Here is a 19,934-nt window from a genome sequence, read left to right as displayed (position 1 = left end):
ACGCCTTTAAGCAAATTAAAATACACTTATGGGTTTAAAGTGCTGTGACTAAATATATAAAAACAGCAATAATATATCATAAAATGTTTAAATAAGTAAATCACTGTATTAGAAAATGTTTAAACACATGAATAAATAAACAATGATACAATGAAATACTTGAATCAACAAATAATTGATTATATAATAAAATACTTAAATAAATAAATGTGTATGTTAAAGGTCCAGTGTAGGACCTAGATGGATACACTGGCAGAAATAGAATAGGACATAAAAATAATGATTTCTTCTGTATATAATCACCTGAAAATAAGAATCTTTGTGTTTTTGTTACCTTAGATTCAGACGTTTGTATCTACATACATAGCGGGTCCTCGTCTACAGAGATTGCCATGTTTCTACAGTAGCCCAGAATGGACAAACGAAACACCAACACTGTGTCTCAAAGCACATACTTCCGTTAGTACACTTCCATGTAGTGTACTATGTGCACTATGTACTCATTGGCGTAGTGTGCAAATTTCGACAGGGTAGAGTTCTCTCAAACCAAACACGGCCGTTGTGCACTCACCGGAAATGACGACCACAAATTAGCTTGTTAGCAAACTAGCATTAGCGTTCGCGTTATCGTTCGCGGTACCAAATTATTACAGACTGCTAAATTAACCCAATAAACACACTGCTGGCTTATATCTGACAACAGTATAGTGGTGCGTAGTGCAAAAAACATGTATTTGTACAACGCAGCGACATTCATGGTCACACAGTACTCCAGTTTGAAAAGTGGTCCCTCCCCTTCCCCTACATAGCCAAGATGGCGACCATTGAGTGTGAGAAGTGTCCGTAGTTCCACACTCAACTTCTTGACCGTTTTGAGTGCACCATCCGGGTATTCGTAGTGCACTGCAATTTTCCATACTTCTCAGTGTGAATGCACTTATGCACTCAAAATATTAAGTGTAAGTACAGAAGTACGCCATTTCAGACACAGCACAACTCTGGATATCGGCCAGTCGCTTTTTCCCACTGGCCACCGTAGTTAGCAGCCCCTCCAACATGCCGAACAGTGTCAGAAAAACACAGATTCTTTATAACATGAAACTACTTTATTTCGTGCTTTCATTGGTTTAAATCACCAGGGGTCTCATTCATAAAACAACGTGTAGGATCCATACTAAAGATGTACGTACAGACAAAAGCCAAAAATGGCATGCGTCAAATAATATTCAGCAATGTCTACAATCAGGCTTTCACTTCAACATCTGCATCGCCAATTTCACGTCTCCAAAATGTCTGTTACCATGGGTCAAAGTTTCTCCAATCAAGTCTGTTTTTATAGATCACAACTTTTCCGTGGGAAGTGTCGTACGCCTCTTTCAGGCCTCATTTTGTGTGTAGCAGTGCTTATAAATGAGATCCCAGGTCTGTTTGTTCTGGAGAGGTAGAGGAACTGGTACTATTGCACTATTGTTCTGAATATGAAAATATTCTGAATTTGGTACAGGTCATGTAAACAGCAACTTCCAGATAAATATTCTGAATTAGGCCTTTTTCCAAATATGTCATTTTCTGATTAAGACTAGACTAGATTAGGAGCATTCTTTGGGCATACAGCACATTCAGGATATGCATCTCACCTGGGTTTTTAAAGCAGTTTGGGTCACACTGCTTCTTGCCAGTTTATGGTCAGCTCCGTGTTGTCATGGATGTGATGTTAAAAAACCAACAGCTGGCAGAGCTGGGGTCGAGATGCATGCCCAAAAGAAAATCCCACACATCTGGTCAGAAGGAGAAACACACCTACTTTTAAAGATTATGACAGACCAAGATAACAGGTGCCTTTTTAAGAGGGTGGATGAAGGCGTGAAAGAGGGAGGATGTGTTCGCACGGTCCAACAAGTCCGCCAATATTACTTAACTCTGAAAAAATCCTATTTTGAGGCAAAGAAGCAAAATGACAATCAGCTTCAGTTGTTCCAGTTTCTTATATGCTGATGTTATTAACAACCTGGTCTCAATCCGAAGTCATCGAAATCCAGTGCTTGGCCAGTGACTTGGGAAAAGGCCGTCCTTTCATGCCAGCATGATACACGGTCGGTTGTCCCATTAGGTCAAAACCAAAACACCCATGGTACCTTTCAAGTCGTATCTGGACGTGGAAGGTCCATGACCAAACGTCGATATGTGACGAGATTGGAGTGAGAATGTGTTGAGATAAACGACATGTGAGAGCAAGGTAATCAGAGCATCCGTGACTTCATGTAAAGAAGAATAGTAGTGGAATTTTCTTTTTCATTAGCCATGGAAACAGCTTAGAAGGAATATCGTCTTTTTTGGAATGAGGGAAAAAACTGGACTGTTTTGTGCATGTATCCACTGAAAGTCACATGCAACTGCTTTGTTCAGTGTTTTATTCAGTTTTAATCACTTGGTTATCCACAGATAATTCAGCTCCCAGTATTAAACCTCCTGAACAATGAACACTGAAGGAATTCTGACCAGGAGAAGTGTCAGATGGACGCAATCTGCAGTCGTCACAGCTCAATGCCACTAAATCCCCCTAATCTTACAAAACTCTCTGTACACATTTCCTATTTTCACAAAATTTCAAATGTGTTGTTTCCAGCCCGGGATTTTAAAAGTCAAACCCATCAGAGATGTCCGTTCATGTGACCCTCACAAGCGAAAGTATTTTCAACATCCTTGATTACAGAAGCAGGTTCCTTTGCTGTGGCCAACATCAGACACGGCCTCGCTCTTTGACCAAGCCTCAAGGAAGTGAAACTCATAACTTGGACAAGAAGCAGGAAGAAGGAGGCACGTTTATGGAAAGGCGACCACATCCTCATCTGATGAATTAATTACAGTGAGTTCAGGAGAATGATACGAGCAGCATGTCGAAACCAGTGACCACCACTCCGCATCTGTGAGGTTTACCACATGACATGAACGTTGACTTATTGGGCAACATAGTTTCACGTGACACGGTCATGCAGCTGAGAATAAAACTGGGTTAAACAAGGATGTACGCCTGTTAATCATTTCTGCTGTTGTCTTTAGCTTGTCAAACCTCTCGGAGCGTACACGAGACATGTTTATCTCCACAACATTAGAGCATCAGTCAAAGATATGAAGACTACACTGCGCCAAAACACACAGAACAGCTTTTCTTCTGTCTTAACTCACCTGCTTGCCAGACCATTTACAAGAATACTGACAATAATGTAAACATAAACCTTATTTTGTCTTAACAGGGAATTTAAACTCAGAAATTATTGTTTCCTTTCCTTTCATTTTGTGGTGCAAATTGAGTACACTGGTTGATTAAACACAATTATGGCACTTTACTTTTCCATTTATATGGAGAGAACTCAAGGGTCACATCCATCCAAAGTGCTGGCTATGTGTTTGTTATTATTCACAAGAGGTATGAGACAGGTCAAATATGAACATTTGGAGGGTTTTTAATGTGCAGTGATTGCAGAATAGCGCCCCCTGCTGAAGCTGCTGCCGTTTACTGCAGAATATTTCAGTCAATATGAGGACTTATTTATTTATTCTCATATTTATCTGATAGATTTTCAGTGTAGACTCACCAAAATACATAAAATGTTCATTCTCAGAGGGAAATTCATACATCAAATCCATAGATTGTCACTTCTAACTGTGCATTTAATCAAAAGGATATTACAAAAAAATATACTGCTGCCACATTTATGATGAGTTTAGCAGACACTGCAGTCCAGCTTTAATCTTAAAGGTGATTATAAACGTTATTATTTTGAATAAAACAGTTATGTTCACTTTAGTTTTCAACTGCAGAGGCTCTGCTCCTGGTGCACTTTCTCCCTGCACACTACACCACTGGATGCTTGTCATAAATAGGCTGAGAACCAGGATGTATCCTCTCAGAATACCGCACCTACCTGCTCACCAAACTCACAAGCCATATCCACTATGCTAATCAAGGGCGTAGACTTTGTTTCAACATGGAGGACATGTGACAAGGGAGGTTTTGGGGTCAAAACACTTCATTTCCTCTATTCTGGTAATTTTTTCTGCACAATTTGCGCCTTTTCTGCATCAGCTTATGGTGTAAATGTGGTAAAATTTGTCTGCTACTTTTGTGTTTTAACTGGGGGACAAATGCATATGCTCTAAATCTATAGGGGGAGGTGTCCCCTGCATCCCCACGAGATCGCACCGCCCATCACTGAGCAGCAAAAACCAGAATTCACCTGCAATCTAAAGGCAGATCTGCTGCCCATACAAAGATAATCTATGTAGATACCTCTTTTCAATCAACATTGTTGTTCAGTGTGATTGTTTATCTCACTACGCCTTCAAAAAAAGTTGGATTCGCTCTGTCTGATGTGCAAAAAAACAAGACAAACTCATCCTGGTGTGATCATCAGGGCGACTTGATATCCACCACACTTTTGGTCAACGTCTCGGTCTATTAATGTAATGAATCGGCGTAGTGTTTGGACCAAAGGTAATTTATCTCCTTTCACACTGGAGGGCAATGCCAATAAATCTCTCCTGAGAAAATACAGAGCATTGGCTGTTCGGCGGAGAGGGTTTGGAGGTTGGTGACATTGCGCGCTGTCCTTTCAGCACCAACGTGTTACGCACAGCCACATCCGTGAAAACACTGAAGTTTTGTTGAAGTCATAAGTACAAAATTCCTGCAATCAGATGATGGCGAAACACAAGATGAATTTGAGCTGGTACCGTGAAGACTGCGACAAAGTTTAAAGTCACATTTTTTATTTTTTGGTACTCTTTGTTTCGACTTGTACGCTGCTTTAAAGTTATTACCACCAGTCTGGAACAAGCAGGTGTCCCTCACTGTGTTTTCATAACAGATTAAACTACTCAAGCCTCACTGGTCAGATTTGAGGGGGGGGAGCATGGGAGTCAATTTCACGCCCTGACTTAAAGAAAGCTGTAACAACCACAGTAGTAAAAACCAATGTGAGGAGAAGCCTTCTGTAAACCCTCAGCCATGCTGTGTAGTCGGTTGCGTAGTCGGACCTGTCCGGAAACTAAAGTGCTATAGCTTTTAAAAACCGTGCGTAATTAATTTTCAAAGAATGATCCTTAAAGAGTGCGTAATTGTGTTTCAATCCCCAGGACGGATGTAAAGTGCGCAATGGCTCTTAATGAAGTTATGAGGATCACAAGAAGGATAAAAAGAGCGTTTCCACTGAGATGCCGGTATCTGCGCTGTGTGCTGGGCTGATTGGAAATTTCATTGGAAGTATTAGTGGGAAAAACGCTTCCTGTAACTGCGATACGCACAGATAAATGGAGTAACGGAAAGGAGGGGGGGGGGGGTTGAGGGTGAGCAGAGAACTTCACACGGCGTTCAAAGTGACTGTCAGTCAACTCAAGTGGACTTTCCGCTTCAGGAGTGCCAATAATGCGTCTTATTACTATCACAGACGCGGCGGAGTAACCCTCAGGGGACAGGTCACCGCATCTGCGAGACAGCATAAAGAGTGGAGCCGATCCGCTACTTGAGCGTGGACGCACACGGGGGGGACTTGGAGCACCGGATCTTTTACCCGTATGTCCACTCTCTGCCTACAGTCGGCTGGTGTTCAGAGGATGACCGCAGATGCTCAGCGAGTACTCATATGACTTGAGAAGCTTTGGTTTTTCCAACAGAAGAGCAGACTTTTCAAGGGGACATATTTCGGACCGGACATAGAAGGAAACTAAAGTTGCGCACGGTTACTTTATTTCAATTTTCATCCTTGTTGGACGCACGGGACGTAACCACACGGTGTTTGAAGAGGCTTTATCGGCCTGAAGGTAAATACATTTTTGTTACGCTGTCACTCATTTCCTTCTTGAATACTTAGGTCACATAACAACATGTTGTTCAAATGTTCTGCTGCTTTTGCCCGTGCGTAATTCTAATTTATTCTTAAATGTTTATTTGCACAAAAAGAAGTCTTGATCTTTTCTAAATAAATGAAACACCAAAGCCACCATGGTGTCACTCAGACGCAGAGGCTACCAATAAACGTGCTGCGTAATTCTGTTAATTTATGGCTATAATAAATGCCTCTAAATCAGTTTTTAAATGTAGCAAAACTGTCTTAATTATAAGAATAGGCTCTGATGCTGGATGTGTGACATATAGGCTACACAAAAGCCAGTTTAGAGACTGAATTATTTCAATTGTGGCACCATGTGATGAATGTTTACTTGTCAAATGACCCCAAATGTGATTTTCTTCACATTAAAAATGAAGCAACAAATGCATTAGGGCAGCTTTGTTGCCTCCAGCCAAACTCCAGCCTGTCAGTGAGCAGTTAAACTCCTTGTTCTCCATGTTCTCAGCGGGTGTAATGGGGATCCGGGTCATTAAATGATGGGAGAAACACTTTGATTGGACACTCATGCTCCATCTCTCCTGCAGGTCTCCGGTTCAACTTTTTTTTTCCCCAGAGGCGCCCGAGAAGGAGTTTACGTGTTTTTTTTTCTTCTTCTCTCCACGGGAGCTATGAGCGGACTGCGTAAGCACGTCACTATGGGACTGGTGCTACTGATGTGCACGCTGACCGGCCACTGCAGCGAGAGCGCGCCCTCGGCGGCCCCGGCAGCAGCCGGCAGGGACTTGAGGCGGATGGTGGAGATCGTGAGGCACGTGGAGGAGAACCGGGGTCGCCACAGCGCGAAAACGGAAGCCCCGTTAACATCACGGGTGAGGAGTACTCCGGTGGAACCGAGGGATTTACTGAGAGTAGACAGAGGGGATCAGGCTGTCGGTGAGTGACGGCTTGTCGTCTGGGCGGGACCCACATGTTGGATCTCAACAGGATGCTGTAATGAAGGATACAGCCTGCTGGGATAATAATATTCATATTGCAGAAATTATAATATACTGATGGAGTTAACACGGGATGAAATTAAAGGGCTGTTGCACCCAAATTCCCTAAATAAAAACATTTTTTAACGTGCCTTAAGTGCTATGTAGCCATGCAGATATTTAGTGGGAGGCAGGAAATTTAAAACCTGGACAAATAAAATAAAAGTATCTGCATGGCTAGGTACCACCAAAGGTAAGTGAAAACATGTTTTTCTCCATTATAAATCCCTTGGGCTGGGTAATATATTGATATTATATCAAAATATGAAATGAAAGTAGATATCACCTTAGATTTTGGATATTATAATATCATTAAGTGTTGTCTTTTTCTTGTTTTAAAGGCTGCATTACAGTAAAGTGATGCAATTTTTAACTTACCAGCCTGTATTTGCCTTTACACACTTAGTTATTATTTATAAAATCTCACTGTGTAAATATTTTATGAAAGCACCAGTAGTCAACCCTACAATTTCATCGCAATATCCAAGTTTCTGGTCAAAAATATGACAATATTTGATTTTTTTCACACCCCACAGCCCTTATTTCATGTTTCCTTGTTTTTGTTAACCCATATTTTAGTTTCCTAAACCCCCCCCCCTGCTATAGATGATGTGATGGATGCCCCCTGAGAAAATGCATGCTAATAGGCTTTAATAAAAATGCAAATGTATGTGCTATTTACATAAAGGCAGCTAAATCTGACCCTTCTTTCCCATCTTCTCTCTCCCCACAGTCGTATTCCCCAGAGATGTCAAAAAGAAGGAGAAGTTCCTAAAACATATAACAGGTAAGGCCGCTTTTGTGTCACTGGAGCTCGTGCTTAGAGTCTGAGAAAGTCAGAGAGGCCTATTATCGAAGAAACAGTGCTGTTGGATGGAGGGAGATAGTTGAGATTTGAAAATCCAATAAAACTGAAGGATAGCCTCCCGTTAATGGCTGTAAAACAGATGTGAGTGGCTGCGAAGTTGGACACGGTCTTACAACCTGCTGTCTTTCCCTTCCAGGTCCGCTTTACTTCAGTCCCAAGTGCAGGAAGCATGTGTACAGGCTCTACCACCACACCAGAGACTGCACGATACCTGCATGTAAGCTCTTGCATGATGAGATCAGTCCAATGTCAACACGGAGTGAAAAGCATCCACTTGTACTAAAGTCTCTCCCGTGTCATTTTCTCCTCTCAGACTTCAAAAGATGTGCACGGCTTCTCACAAGACTAGCCGGCAGCCCGCAGTGCACAGAGGGGTAACCCACACAAGGTACTGTAATAAATTCACCTCTAATTCAAACAAATCATTTCTGCTGTTTAAAGGGACAGTACACCAGGAAATCAAAGATACATATTTCTCCCGTTACCTATACAGCTATTTATCAGTCTGGATTGTTCTGATGTGAGTTGCAGAGTGTTGGAGATATCTGCTGTAGAGATGTCTGCCTTCTCTTGAATATAATGGAACTAGATGGCGCTTGGCTTGTGGTGCTCAAAGTGGCGAAGAAATACAATTGAAAAACTCAGGTGCAGTTTCGTAGAGAGAAAATAGTCCCTACATGAAACTGCTCACAACAAGGTCTGTGGATTCTCTTAAGTAACTAGGTCATGATTTCTGGAAAGAGACATCACAGTTGAGTGTCTCAAATATTTTTTGGCACTTTGAGCACCACAAGCCGAGTCCCATCTAGTTCCATTATATTCTAGAGAAGGAAGACATCTCTACGGCTGATATCTCCAACACTCTGCACCTCACAAAAACAATCTAGACTGATAAATAACACTACAGGTAAGAGGAAAAACATTTATCTTTGATTTTGGGGTGAACTGTCCCTTGTCTAGATGTGCACACAGGACATATGGTAATAGTGCTGGTGTGTTGCACTTGTTAGATCTATCCAGGTAATCCAGAGCATATGTTTCGAGTTTCAGTGTGACAAGTTGGCAGTGGTAGAGGAAGTATTCAGATGATCTACCTGAGTGAAAGTAACAATACGAGTGAAAGTCCTGCATTGAAAATGATATTTAAGTAAAAGCACAAAAGTATAATTAGCTTGATATTCTCAAAGTATCAAAAGTGAAGTACTCATTGCAGAGAAAAGGCCCCTGTGAGTGTTATATTACTGACACATTTATGTTTGAGTATCATTAACTGCTCTATATGGCACTAATTTGAAGTACTTTATACGCTGTTGGGTTGCTGAAGAAAAACCTCACCCCCCAGTGACCATTTGTATTTCAATCATGTTGAATTTGTGAGGATCTTTGTTTTCCTTGCATGCCTTTGGAGTCAAAACACAGAAAAAATTCTTGATGAATTAAAGTCATAAGGGACTATATTTAACAACCGCATAACTGTATCCAAACTCCCACATAACTCATGAAGTACAATCCAAGTCTAATTTATCTAGCTGTATGCTTGATATCTCCAAAACAGACTTTCCTTTCAGAGGGGCAACTGACCTAAAAATGAAAACTATGTATGCTCTCTTCAAAGCCAGACTCCACTGACAAAAACAGTAATTGTTGAACATAGGAGCTGCTGGGCTTTGATAAGATTGTTTGTTTGTGTAATTTAGAGTGTTTGGATTCACTAAACATACTTACTGATCGAGGCAGCGGTAGAACAACAGCTCCCTGTTCAGCGAGTTAAGATCAATGTTTTTGTAAATGGATTCTGGCTTTGAGGATAAGAGAAGATACGTTTCAGTTTTAGTTCAGTTTCCCCTCAGAAAGGGCCGTCTGTTAAGGAAGTACTGAGCACACAACTAAGACTTGGATTATACTGCATGAGTTATGTGAGAGTTTAGCCCTGTTTCCACCAGGCAGTCCGGTGCGGTACAGTTCAGTGTGGCACCCATTTTCTCTGTTTCCACTGTAAAAAGTTGTGGATGGTACCAATGGGACCGTTCCATATCATCCCCATTTTTGGTCCCCCCTCTGTTGGGGTACCTAGCACACAGATCTGGTACTAAAGGGTGGAGCTGTGAACACTGCAGTCTGTTGATTGGTCAATAGAGGACGGTCACTCTGCTCAGGGCTGAGTTGTGGCTGGTTTTGAGGCTCATGTAGCCACTGTTCATACTGTGGAGAGTTTTATTAGAAAACTGTAACTATAAAATAAAAGGATATTTTGCTGCCTCTTTCAGCAGCTGGAGTCTGAGAAAAAATAACTTAATTCACTGGGCCGACTGCCGGCAGCTTTTAAGGTGGAACGTTAACTTGTATTGTTATTCAATGCATGAGTTGACGACATGAATCCATCAACACACCTTAAATTTCACTGAGACAAGTTTGACCATTACTTTAGTTTTTATGTGACAAATGCTTATAGTAATGAGTGGATCTTTCTCTCAAGCATTTGAAATCATATATTAATTTCGACCAGGTTATGTGAACATCATATATTCTAATCCTCACTTGGAGAAAAAAAAAGTGTTGTGGAGCGTCGTTCCTCTGGGCTACGGCAACACTAAAACCCTGAGCTTGCCTTTGAAGGACTAAATGCACAAACCTGCTATTTTTAAATATCCCATGGAGAGAGACTCTCACTGCAGCCTGTTCTATTTTGTTCTAAAAATGTCAGCGTGCAGCCTCGTTCTGTGGACGATAAACGAGGTGAACACTCTCTGTGTCACCAGTTATGAGCAAATACAGTGAGTGCTGGATGGAGCAGTGAGTGACAACAACCCCGCCCACATTTAAGGGAACTGTTTGCGGTGGAAACGCTAAGGTCTAGGTACCATGTCTGAAGGGTTACTTTTGGTTCCAAAGGTACGATACCAAAAGTGGGCTGATGTTTTGATGTAGTTTTGCTGTTGTTAAACACAGTCGCCTATGATTTAAATTCATCAGCACTTTTTCTGTTTTTGGAGTCTTTGTTCGTCATGGAGGCATGCAAGAAAAACTCAGTTTTCTTTACAAATTCAGCATAACACGGGGGTGATGAAAATGGTCATTTGGGGTGAAGTACTCCTTTAATACTAGTGAATCGTATTCATCAGCTCATCATACGTTTTCATAGGTAAAACCTTAATTTGTAAAGTAACTACTGTATCGATTAGACATGTAGACAAGCAAAACTTGGATTTATATACAAGATGCATCAGACCAGAGGTGGAAATTAAAAAGTACAACTGCTGTACTTTTTGTTCTTGGAGTATTTCCATTTATTCATGTTTTATGCCTCTCCACTGTACTTCAGAGGGAAATATCGCCATAGCTGCTTTGCTGATTAATATTTTACATACTTAACACGAACAGTTTATAAAAACGATGCACTGTTTGAGATTACACTATCCAACAGTATTTAACAGCTACAGCATTAACATGCTGTTTACAGATTATTGCACCAATAATAATCATCCTATAATATATGTGACAATATAACACTCCAAAGGGGCCCCTTTACATCATCAGTACTTTTACTTCTGACACGTTCACTCTGTTTCGCTGACATGTGTGCTCGTCCACAAGTGAAATTCTGAATGCAGGACTCTAAAAACATTGAACACTGTGGCGTTGCTACTTTAAAACATAATCCTGTGCAAATAAGGGCTGAAGTTCACAATGTGAAGATCACATTCTTCACACTGGTGATATGCATGCTGTGTTGATACAAACGTGCCTTAGCTGCCGCACAGCAAGAGTTTCTTGATGTATTATGATCCTTGTTGGAAAGCATATAATTTTATGAGGTGCTGCCAAGATGGAGACGGAGCTGAATTTCACTTCTTCTTTATTGCAGGTTGAAACCAAACACAAGTTCTGCACAAGAAAAAAAAACTTGGGAAAAAAGTGCCTTGGACAGTACGAGGGAAGCCTAAAATACTCTGACCAGCCCCAACTGACATTAGGCACAGCTTTGCCCTTCAGTGAGGTCTGATCTGATGAGGCGTGGATTACCGCCAGCCACCGCTCTGGCTGGGCCTTGATGGTTGGCTGTCACCACGAGGGAGCAACTGGCCAACAAAACCAGACCACGATAAAGATGGTGAAACTGACGAGTGGAGAACGAAACAAGTGGCTGAGAGAAACAAACACGGGGCCTATTTTCCTGCTGGCATCCAAAAAGCTGTTAAAAAAAGGGATTGCATAGTTTATTTCTTTAAGAGCCAAATCCAAATGTCTTTACTATGTTGGTTTGCTCTGTTTGAGTGTTGTGGGTTGAGCCCGTCCCTTCTGCTGCACTACCCCTGGCAAAAAGCTCTCACAGACCCCTGACATCAGTCACAGCTTAGTTTCACCCACTTGTGCTCACACTGAGGAGGAACTGTGATTATATTATTGATTGCATGAATATTTCTCTGTGTCTTTGCAACACATGTTTAAAAAAAGGAAGTGGCAGTTGGAAGTCTCAGCCCTCCTGTGGATCTTGGTAGAGCATGGTAAAATCTGTATTTATATATTTGAGTTGTCACAATGTTCCACTGTACAGACTATAGGCCATATGAAACAAGAGAAATGTGTACATACTGTAAAGCTAAATCCACCTATCTACCGTAAATTAAAGTGACTGGCATTTATCAAATGGCTGTTAAATACATATATATATATATATAAATATATAAAACATATTTAAATAAATTATAAGATTGGTACAAATATGAGAGGCCCTTGTTGTCTTGTGCAGTGTTTTTTCCTCGTGTTTTCATCCTCAAATGTGGAATGCTCCCCGAATGACCACATGACTGGACCGAGTCCTGCGAACACACAGATGTGGCGGACATCCCGCTGCTGTTTGGCGTATTACAGCCATAAAAAACATTCATAAACTTGTTTTCTCAAAAGTAAAGCAAAAGGAGAGGTTAAATGTGCACTTTGTTTTGTAATCAATAAGTCGTAACCAAAAAATGTGGCTATTTTTATGAAGGGAGAACAAAAGGAATTCTGAACGAGAAAATTACAACGCATAAACATGTCATTCGTACAGGAAATTGAGAATTATATTATGACTAAGAATTAGAAACAGCCAGAGATGGAAGTACAGCAAACGTGTGTAAGTCACAAGCAATTCTCAAGTCTTAACCCTCAAGACTCAGAGAATCAAGCAAGTCAAGTCATTGTTCAGGTCAAGCAAGTCACAAGTCAAGTTATACTCAAAACTCATTAAGATAAAACAAGATAAGCTGCACCCAGTGGTGGAATGTAACTAAATACATTTACTCAATTACTGTGAAGTACAAATCTGCTACTTCTACTTCACTGTGTTTATCTGACAGCTTTAGTTACTAGTTACCAGTCCCAGTAAAGCTGGAACTATGAGAGAGAAAATAAATTGGCAGCTATCTGATTATCATTTAAGTCAGTGGCTCCCAACTGCTGGGTTGTGGGTCCATTCCGTATGGACGCAAGTGACTCGTGAATGTGTCAAGTTTGTAAAAAAAAACAACAAAAAAAAAAAACTCTTATTTTAAAGTATAATGGATTTCTAGCACAGAGCTTTTATTTTGAAGTGCAGTTTCCTGCTGTTGAGTGAGTGACTAATGGATAGCTACACGACAGAGACAGCAAACTAGGTTGATGACATGGTCAATCCTAAGTATGACGCTGAATGTATAAAACTGTGTGGACCTTGAACTAATGACTAAGGATAAATCTGGACCCTGTGGCTCAACCAGTTGATTTAAGTCCATTTTTAATGCAAAAACATTTCATGGTTCCAGCTGCACAATGTGACGAATTTGTGCTGCTTTTCTTTTTATCATCTATTCATTTGAATGTATTTTTAGTTATGCTGAAGTTTGGACTGTGGGTTTGACAAAACAACCATTGAGAAGGAGTCACTTTGGGCCTTGGGTCATTGTGACGCCATTTCTGCCTATTTTCAGAATTTTTACAAACCAAACAATAAATCTATGAATACAGGAAGCAATCAGCAGATTAATCCATAAAGACAACGATCATAAGTTAATTCTGTAAAACTTCAACAAGTAGCCCGGACCGTTATTTGCTTAAATCCCTGAACTCAACAGGCGTATATCTGGGACTGGAGTCTACATGGGACAGGCCTTTAATTCCATCAAATTGTTTATTTGAACCAGTATAAATATTACTTGTATAAAAACTAGGCCTCAAATGACACATTAATTATGTGTTATATTACGACACTTGTTTCATGGCACTTGAGGATTATGGGACGCAGCATATCTACACAACACCACTTCATCCTTTTAATTAGGTCTAGGCTTTTGATTGAAGTTTTACGGTAGTTCAAAATGAGCTCCATCTCAACCAGCCAAACAGTAAAATAATGCCTTTACATTAAAGGGATAGTTCAACATTTTGGCAAATTCGCCTATTGCCGTAATCCCGGTGGGACAGAGCTGCCCGCTGAAATGGAGGTGAACGGTACAGGTCCCTCTCTCCCTCAAAACTAATCAAATACACCATCAAATGACTCCAAAACGCTCTAGTGGACAGCACATTTGCAATATCGTCAGCTGGACGCACCAGAAGGTTTGAGGAAAGTTTACAAGTGTTTTTGTGAATCACGGTTTACACATGCATTGTAAAAAGTTGCAGTAACAAGCCGAAGACATGGAGCAAAGTGAAGTTTCATGTAGTTCCAACCAGTAATACGGACAGGATAAAACAATGGCTATTTGTGCTGGACATCGACCCCAACACGCCTGTGGAAATGATCCGGAAAATGTTTGTGTGCTCCTGCCATTTTTTACCGGAGGACTACACTGAAAGGATGGAGCGCAGAAGCTCAGGAATGGTTCAAATGCGAGTTACGCCGAGATCGAAAAGTGGCTGAAGGTATGTTGATTGCTGCTCAGCGGCACATACCGATCCCCAGACTGGCATACAGATCCCTCGACTGGTATATACCGATCCCCAGACCGGCATAAAGATCCCTAGACTGGTATATACCGATCCCCAGACCGGCATAAAGATCCCTAGACTGGTATATACCGATCCCCAGACCGGCATAAAGATCCCTAGACTGGTATATACCGATCCCCAGACTGGCATACAGATTCCTAGACTGGTATATACCGATCCCCAGACTGGCATACAGATCCCTAGACTGGTATATACCGATCCCCAGACTGGTATATACCGATCCCCAGACTGGCATACAGATTCTCGGAGTGGTATGCTGCTATTATGCCGCTGTTATTCCACTGACACACGACAGTATGTGCCGCTTGAGATTGTTGTGGCACTGAGAGACTGTTGGATGGGTACCACCCCCTGATGAATATGGAATATCGGCATCTTCACTCCGAGAATCTGTATGCCAGTCTGGGCATCGGTATATACCAGTCTAGGGATCTGTATGCCAGTCTGGGGATCGGTATATACCAGTCTAGGGATCTGTATGCCAGTCTGGGGATCGGTATATGCCGCTGAGCGGCAATCGACATACTTTCAGCCACTTTTCAATCTCGGCGCTACTGTCAAACGCTTTTCTTGAAAGATACTGTCATACCATCTGTCGACATCACAAAACGAGCAGACGTGATAAGTGATCGTTGTGTATTTTGCTCAGCAATCTCTCTGCTGTAACGTTATGAGTAACATTAGCCTACAACCCAAGCATGGTAAATAAGGCTAAAATGCAAATGTTGTTGTGGTTACGTTATGGATAAGTGCTTGCCCAGAGCATATAGTGAAGTGACTGGCATTACTTCTCATTGTTGGGAATAAATAGACTGCTAGGGAACATTTTATGTTGTTGTTCCTTCAGGAGTTGTGGTGATTTATGAGTGTGGAATTAGCATGTTCTCCCCGTGTTCCGGTGATTATTTTGAGGCGTACTCTATATTTATATTGCACAGGTGTACCTAATAAAGTGGCCAGTAAGCCCCACATTTACACCACCGGCTCTGGGTCTCCCCTCAGCCCCTGGTTGCTCGGCAGTCTCAACCTCTCTTCTTGCTCTCTTTTCTTCCAAATAGTGTTGTGACCTTCACGAACGAACCAATTCTATTGAACGGCTCGTTAACATGAACAATGGGAACCGAGTCGCAGCTGGGAACCATTTTTTTTTTTTTTTTTCCCTCCATGAGTCATGGTAGCTTTACACACATACAAACAATTTGTATAAAGGGTAAATTCAAAATAGTGATGTCACTGTCAAAGCAGAGTGATATGACACAACCTTGTGGAATATTTACAATGAATCCAGATCAGACTTTAAAATCTAGTCCACACATGTCAAATGAGGTTATAATCAACATTTCAGAATAATTCAAACTCAGATATTGGTGGGATATCTAATTTTGTATTATTTTGTTCCAAATCTCACCCCATCATACCTCCCAGTGATTATTTCCAAGATAAAATGAGTTACCACCAGGCTGGCTTCTTAAAACTTAATAAATATAAAAATCAGTCAAATGAGCCAGTTTTTTGAACGGCTCTTTGAAAGGAACGGCTCACCAAGATCTGGCTCCCCTCAAAGAGCCATAAATCCCATCTCTACTTCCAAAACCTGTAACTCTTCCTCCGTATATTCTGACTTCTTCTCAACAAACTTGTTGTTTTGATGACGGGAGTAACTGCACTAAACATATGCTGTTTGAAATCACTCCGCCCAGTAAGTACTGTATGTCTGGAATGTAGTTCCGGCTCTGCATTTGGCTTCAAAACAACTCTGTCTCATAATATTATATTATTATTTCATAGCGTTGTGAATGTGTAAGCTACAAGTTGTCCACGAGAGCGGTTTGGAGTCATTTGATGGTGTATTTGATTAGTTTTGAGGGAGAGAAGGACCTGTACCGTTCACTTCCATTTCAGCGGGCAGCTCTGCCCCACCGATCTCAGAACAGCATGCACTGACAATTAAAGGTAATGTACCTACTCATATGACTATAGGGATTACGGCAATAGGCGAATTTGCCAAAATGTCAAACTGTCCCTTTAAGTACATAGTCCTGATTATACTAACATACTTTTACTTAACTCACTGAGCTGTGGTGGTTTTAGAGGATAATAACACATGATGCACAGGTGCACACAGTAAGCACCCACACACAGTGAACTAGTGTTGAGAGAACAGGCAGGGAAAGTCGTTAGGCAATGTCTAAGTCAAGTGTCAAATTATGAATACCAAGTCAAACTTGACTCGTGGAGTCTTTCATCATGTTAGTCAAGCAAGTCTCAAGTCCTCAAATTTGCAACTTGAGTCTAACTTGAGTCAAGTCATGTAACTCGAGTACCTCATCTCTGTTAACAGCACCATGGATGTAACACAGAGACAAAACCTAGAGGCCACAGAAATTTCTAAAAGCGGAATAGATAAACTAAAGAAATGGTTACTAAGAGAAACTTTCTCCACTATGGTACCATCAAAAATGGCTGAAATGACATAAAAGCCATTAAGAAAAGAGAAAGGACTTCTAAAAAACTAAACTTCTCTTTCCATAAACAACATCCAGAGTACTGGCTGCAGTTCATAAACCTCACACTGAACACCTTTCATTAAAACTACTTCAGAAAAATAGTTGCCATGAACATTGTTACAGCGTATTATGTGGATTATTCAGTGTCACGTCTGGAACATAGGCTTCTGTGAAAAGGCAAATAGTAGGTTTTAGATTATGGTTCAAGCATGGATTAAAAAAGGAGGTATAACATGCTAATTAGTGAGCTTTGGTGTTGCTGGTAGGCGGATTTTTTTAACGCCAGACAGCTGGGCTACCGGTGTCCCCCTGCTTTCAGTCTTTGCCATGAGACATGAGAGTGATATCAATCTCCTCCTCTAACTCTCTGCAACACAGCTAATGAGCAAATGTTCTAAGATGTCACACTGTTAATTTAAAGGGGAATTCATACGTTTTTCCTATAGCCCAAGACAGTCCAAAGAAATATTACAAACATGAACTCTCCCAAATCCAAAAACTAGAGTGCTAAGAATCAAATTTGTGATGTCATCAAGTATAAAGTCTGGAGGGAAGATGTTCTAGATGACACTGAGAGCACCCAGGGGAATGTTCTGAGTACATGGGTGCATTTTCTGTTTCAGAACTGAGAACACTACAACAGCATCAAGCTCATTTGGGGTTAGTTGCAGGCACCCAAGATTACAGTCACTAATTCAGTTTCTGACCAAATGTTTCTACTTTTGTTCCTCAGTACTGACCAGAAAGGTGTTTTTGCAAAACATAATGATGTCACCACAAGAATTCTTGAGATACAGCCAAAAACATGTCACAGGTCACAGTTACCTTCGACCACCGAGTTCAAATTAGTTCATTCTTGAGTCTAAGTGGACGTTTGTGCCAAATTTGAGGATTTCGCCTCAAGGCCTTTTTGAGATATCGCATTCACAAGAATGAGACGGACAGAAGGTCACAGCAACCTTGACTTCTGATCACCAAAATATAATCAATTCATTGTTGAGTCCAAAGGGACGTTTGAGCCAAATTTGAAGACATTTCCTTTTGGTATTCTTGAGATATCCCGTTCCCGTGAGAATGCAACAGAGTCATGATGACCTTGACTTATGACCACCAAATTCTAGTCAGTTCGTCTTTGACTCATAGTGGTGTTTGTGCCAAATTTAAAGATATTCCCTCAAAGTGTTTTTGAGATATCACGTGCACAAGAATGAGACAGATAAGGTCAGAGTTACTTTGACCTTTCTTTGACCACCAAAGTCTAATCAGTTAATTGTTGAGTCCAAGAGGATGTTTGTGCCAAATGAGAAGAAATTCCCAAAACAAGTTAGCGTGTTCATGAGGACAGGACAGACGGATGGACAACCTGAAAATATAATGCCTCCAGGCTCTGCTGGGGTGGACTCATAAAAACAAAAAAAAAAAAAAACAAAAAAAAATCTGCGGGGCCACAAAATCAGTCTCCCATTCACTGTCCATGGAGCAGCTCCAGACTTTATACTTGATTACATCACATTAGTGTTGTCACGATACCAAAATCTTTGTTTCGGTACCAATACCAATATGAATTTCGATACTTTTCGATACTCTTCAGTACTTCTCCTAAGGAAAAGCCCTTTTCGAACAATAAATAGCAGGGGTGTAACGGTACCAAAAAAATCATGGCTCGATGAGTACCTCGGTATGGACGTCACGGTTTTGTACCTCAAATGTTCCACCAAGTTTGTGTTGTCTCATGTTGCCTCCCTTTGCGAGGCAGACTTTCTCTTGTCTTTTTTCACATGCGCCAGCTGCGGATGTTGATACAGGTGTTGTCATACACACCACTTGCGCAATCTGTGCTCCAATAGGAACAAGAAAGGTGTTTGCGTGCATAAATGAGTAAAATAAATTAACTAAATTAATGAATTGAATCAGTTTCAAAGTACCGGAATTTTCCAAATGCAGTATAGTACCATTTGGAATACTCTAGTACCGCAGTACTATTTTAGTACCGGTATACTGTGCAACACTACATCACATTATTTCAGCACAGACTGAACCACACTGTATCCAAAAAAGAAAGAGGCACTTTCTAACTCAACAAGACTAGAAAATAGATACAGCTGCTGATTTTGTAACCTTACTCAATTTATCTGTGTTTCACAAGCAAGTTCCTACAAAGCGGCCCAGAGAGGATAAGCCTTTATTATTTATTTACTCAAATTCAAGCGAAAAACTAAATTCTTCAACAACTGGAAACATTCCAGTCACCAGTTGGTTCATCCAACCACTGACTCCACCCTTGTTAAATGATTTACAGCCCTATCACTCACTATGGTGAAACCACATTTCTACCATGCAGATTAATCCCACTAAATGGTAATTTGTTTTGGCACTGATGATTACCAACTGCCGACAGCAGGATTACTTCTGCGTCTATAACGAGAGGAACATTCAAGGGAGATGAGTGAGAACGGTTTGTGTTTACTTACTCCTGTTTCAAAATATCAGATGTGCTTGATATTTAATGATTGAAAGAATAACTTGTGTTAATAGGTCCAGCAAAAGGAGCTGTATGCCAAACAGGCTGTGCAAAGAAAATAAGATAACCACCAAACAAAGTAACCAGGAAGATTAGCATTTAGGCTAGCATTAACTTTGACCCCAGTGTCGGCCTTTGACCTGTAAGCCTCACTAATGTCAAGTCATGCATTACCGTCTGAAAGAT

General features: G+C 40.9%; 1 protein-coding gene across 1 annotated transcript; it reads left to right on the top strand.

Moving 5' to 3' along the window:
- Positions 1-4,957: 4,957 nt before the first annotated feature.
- On the top strand, positions 4,958-12,433 carry LOC125896670 (ALK and LTK ligand 2b-like). The gene is made up of 6 exons (XM_049589424.1): positions 4,958-5,820; positions 6,434-6,782; positions 7,617-7,670; positions 7,888-7,968; positions 8,065-8,139; positions 11,617-12,433. Exons 2-5 carry the CDS (start codon positions 6,518-6,520, stop codon positions 8,127-8,129), a joined length of 465 nt encoding a protein of 154 aa, XP_049445381.1. The 5' UTR covers positions 4,958-5,820; positions 6,434-6,517; the 3' UTR covers positions 8,130-8,139; positions 11,617-12,433.
- Positions 12,434-19,934: the final 7,501 nt, after the last annotated feature.

The sequence above is a fragment of the Epinephelus fuscoguttatus genome, linkage group LG11, assembly GCF_011397635.1.
Source record: "Epinephelus fuscoguttatus linkage group LG11, E.fuscoguttatus.final_Chr_v1".
NCBI lineage: Eukaryota > Metazoa > Chordata > Actinopteri > Perciformes > Serranidae > Epinephelus > Epinephelus fuscoguttatus.
This window is presented reverse-complemented; position numbering and strand designations above follow the sequence as displayed.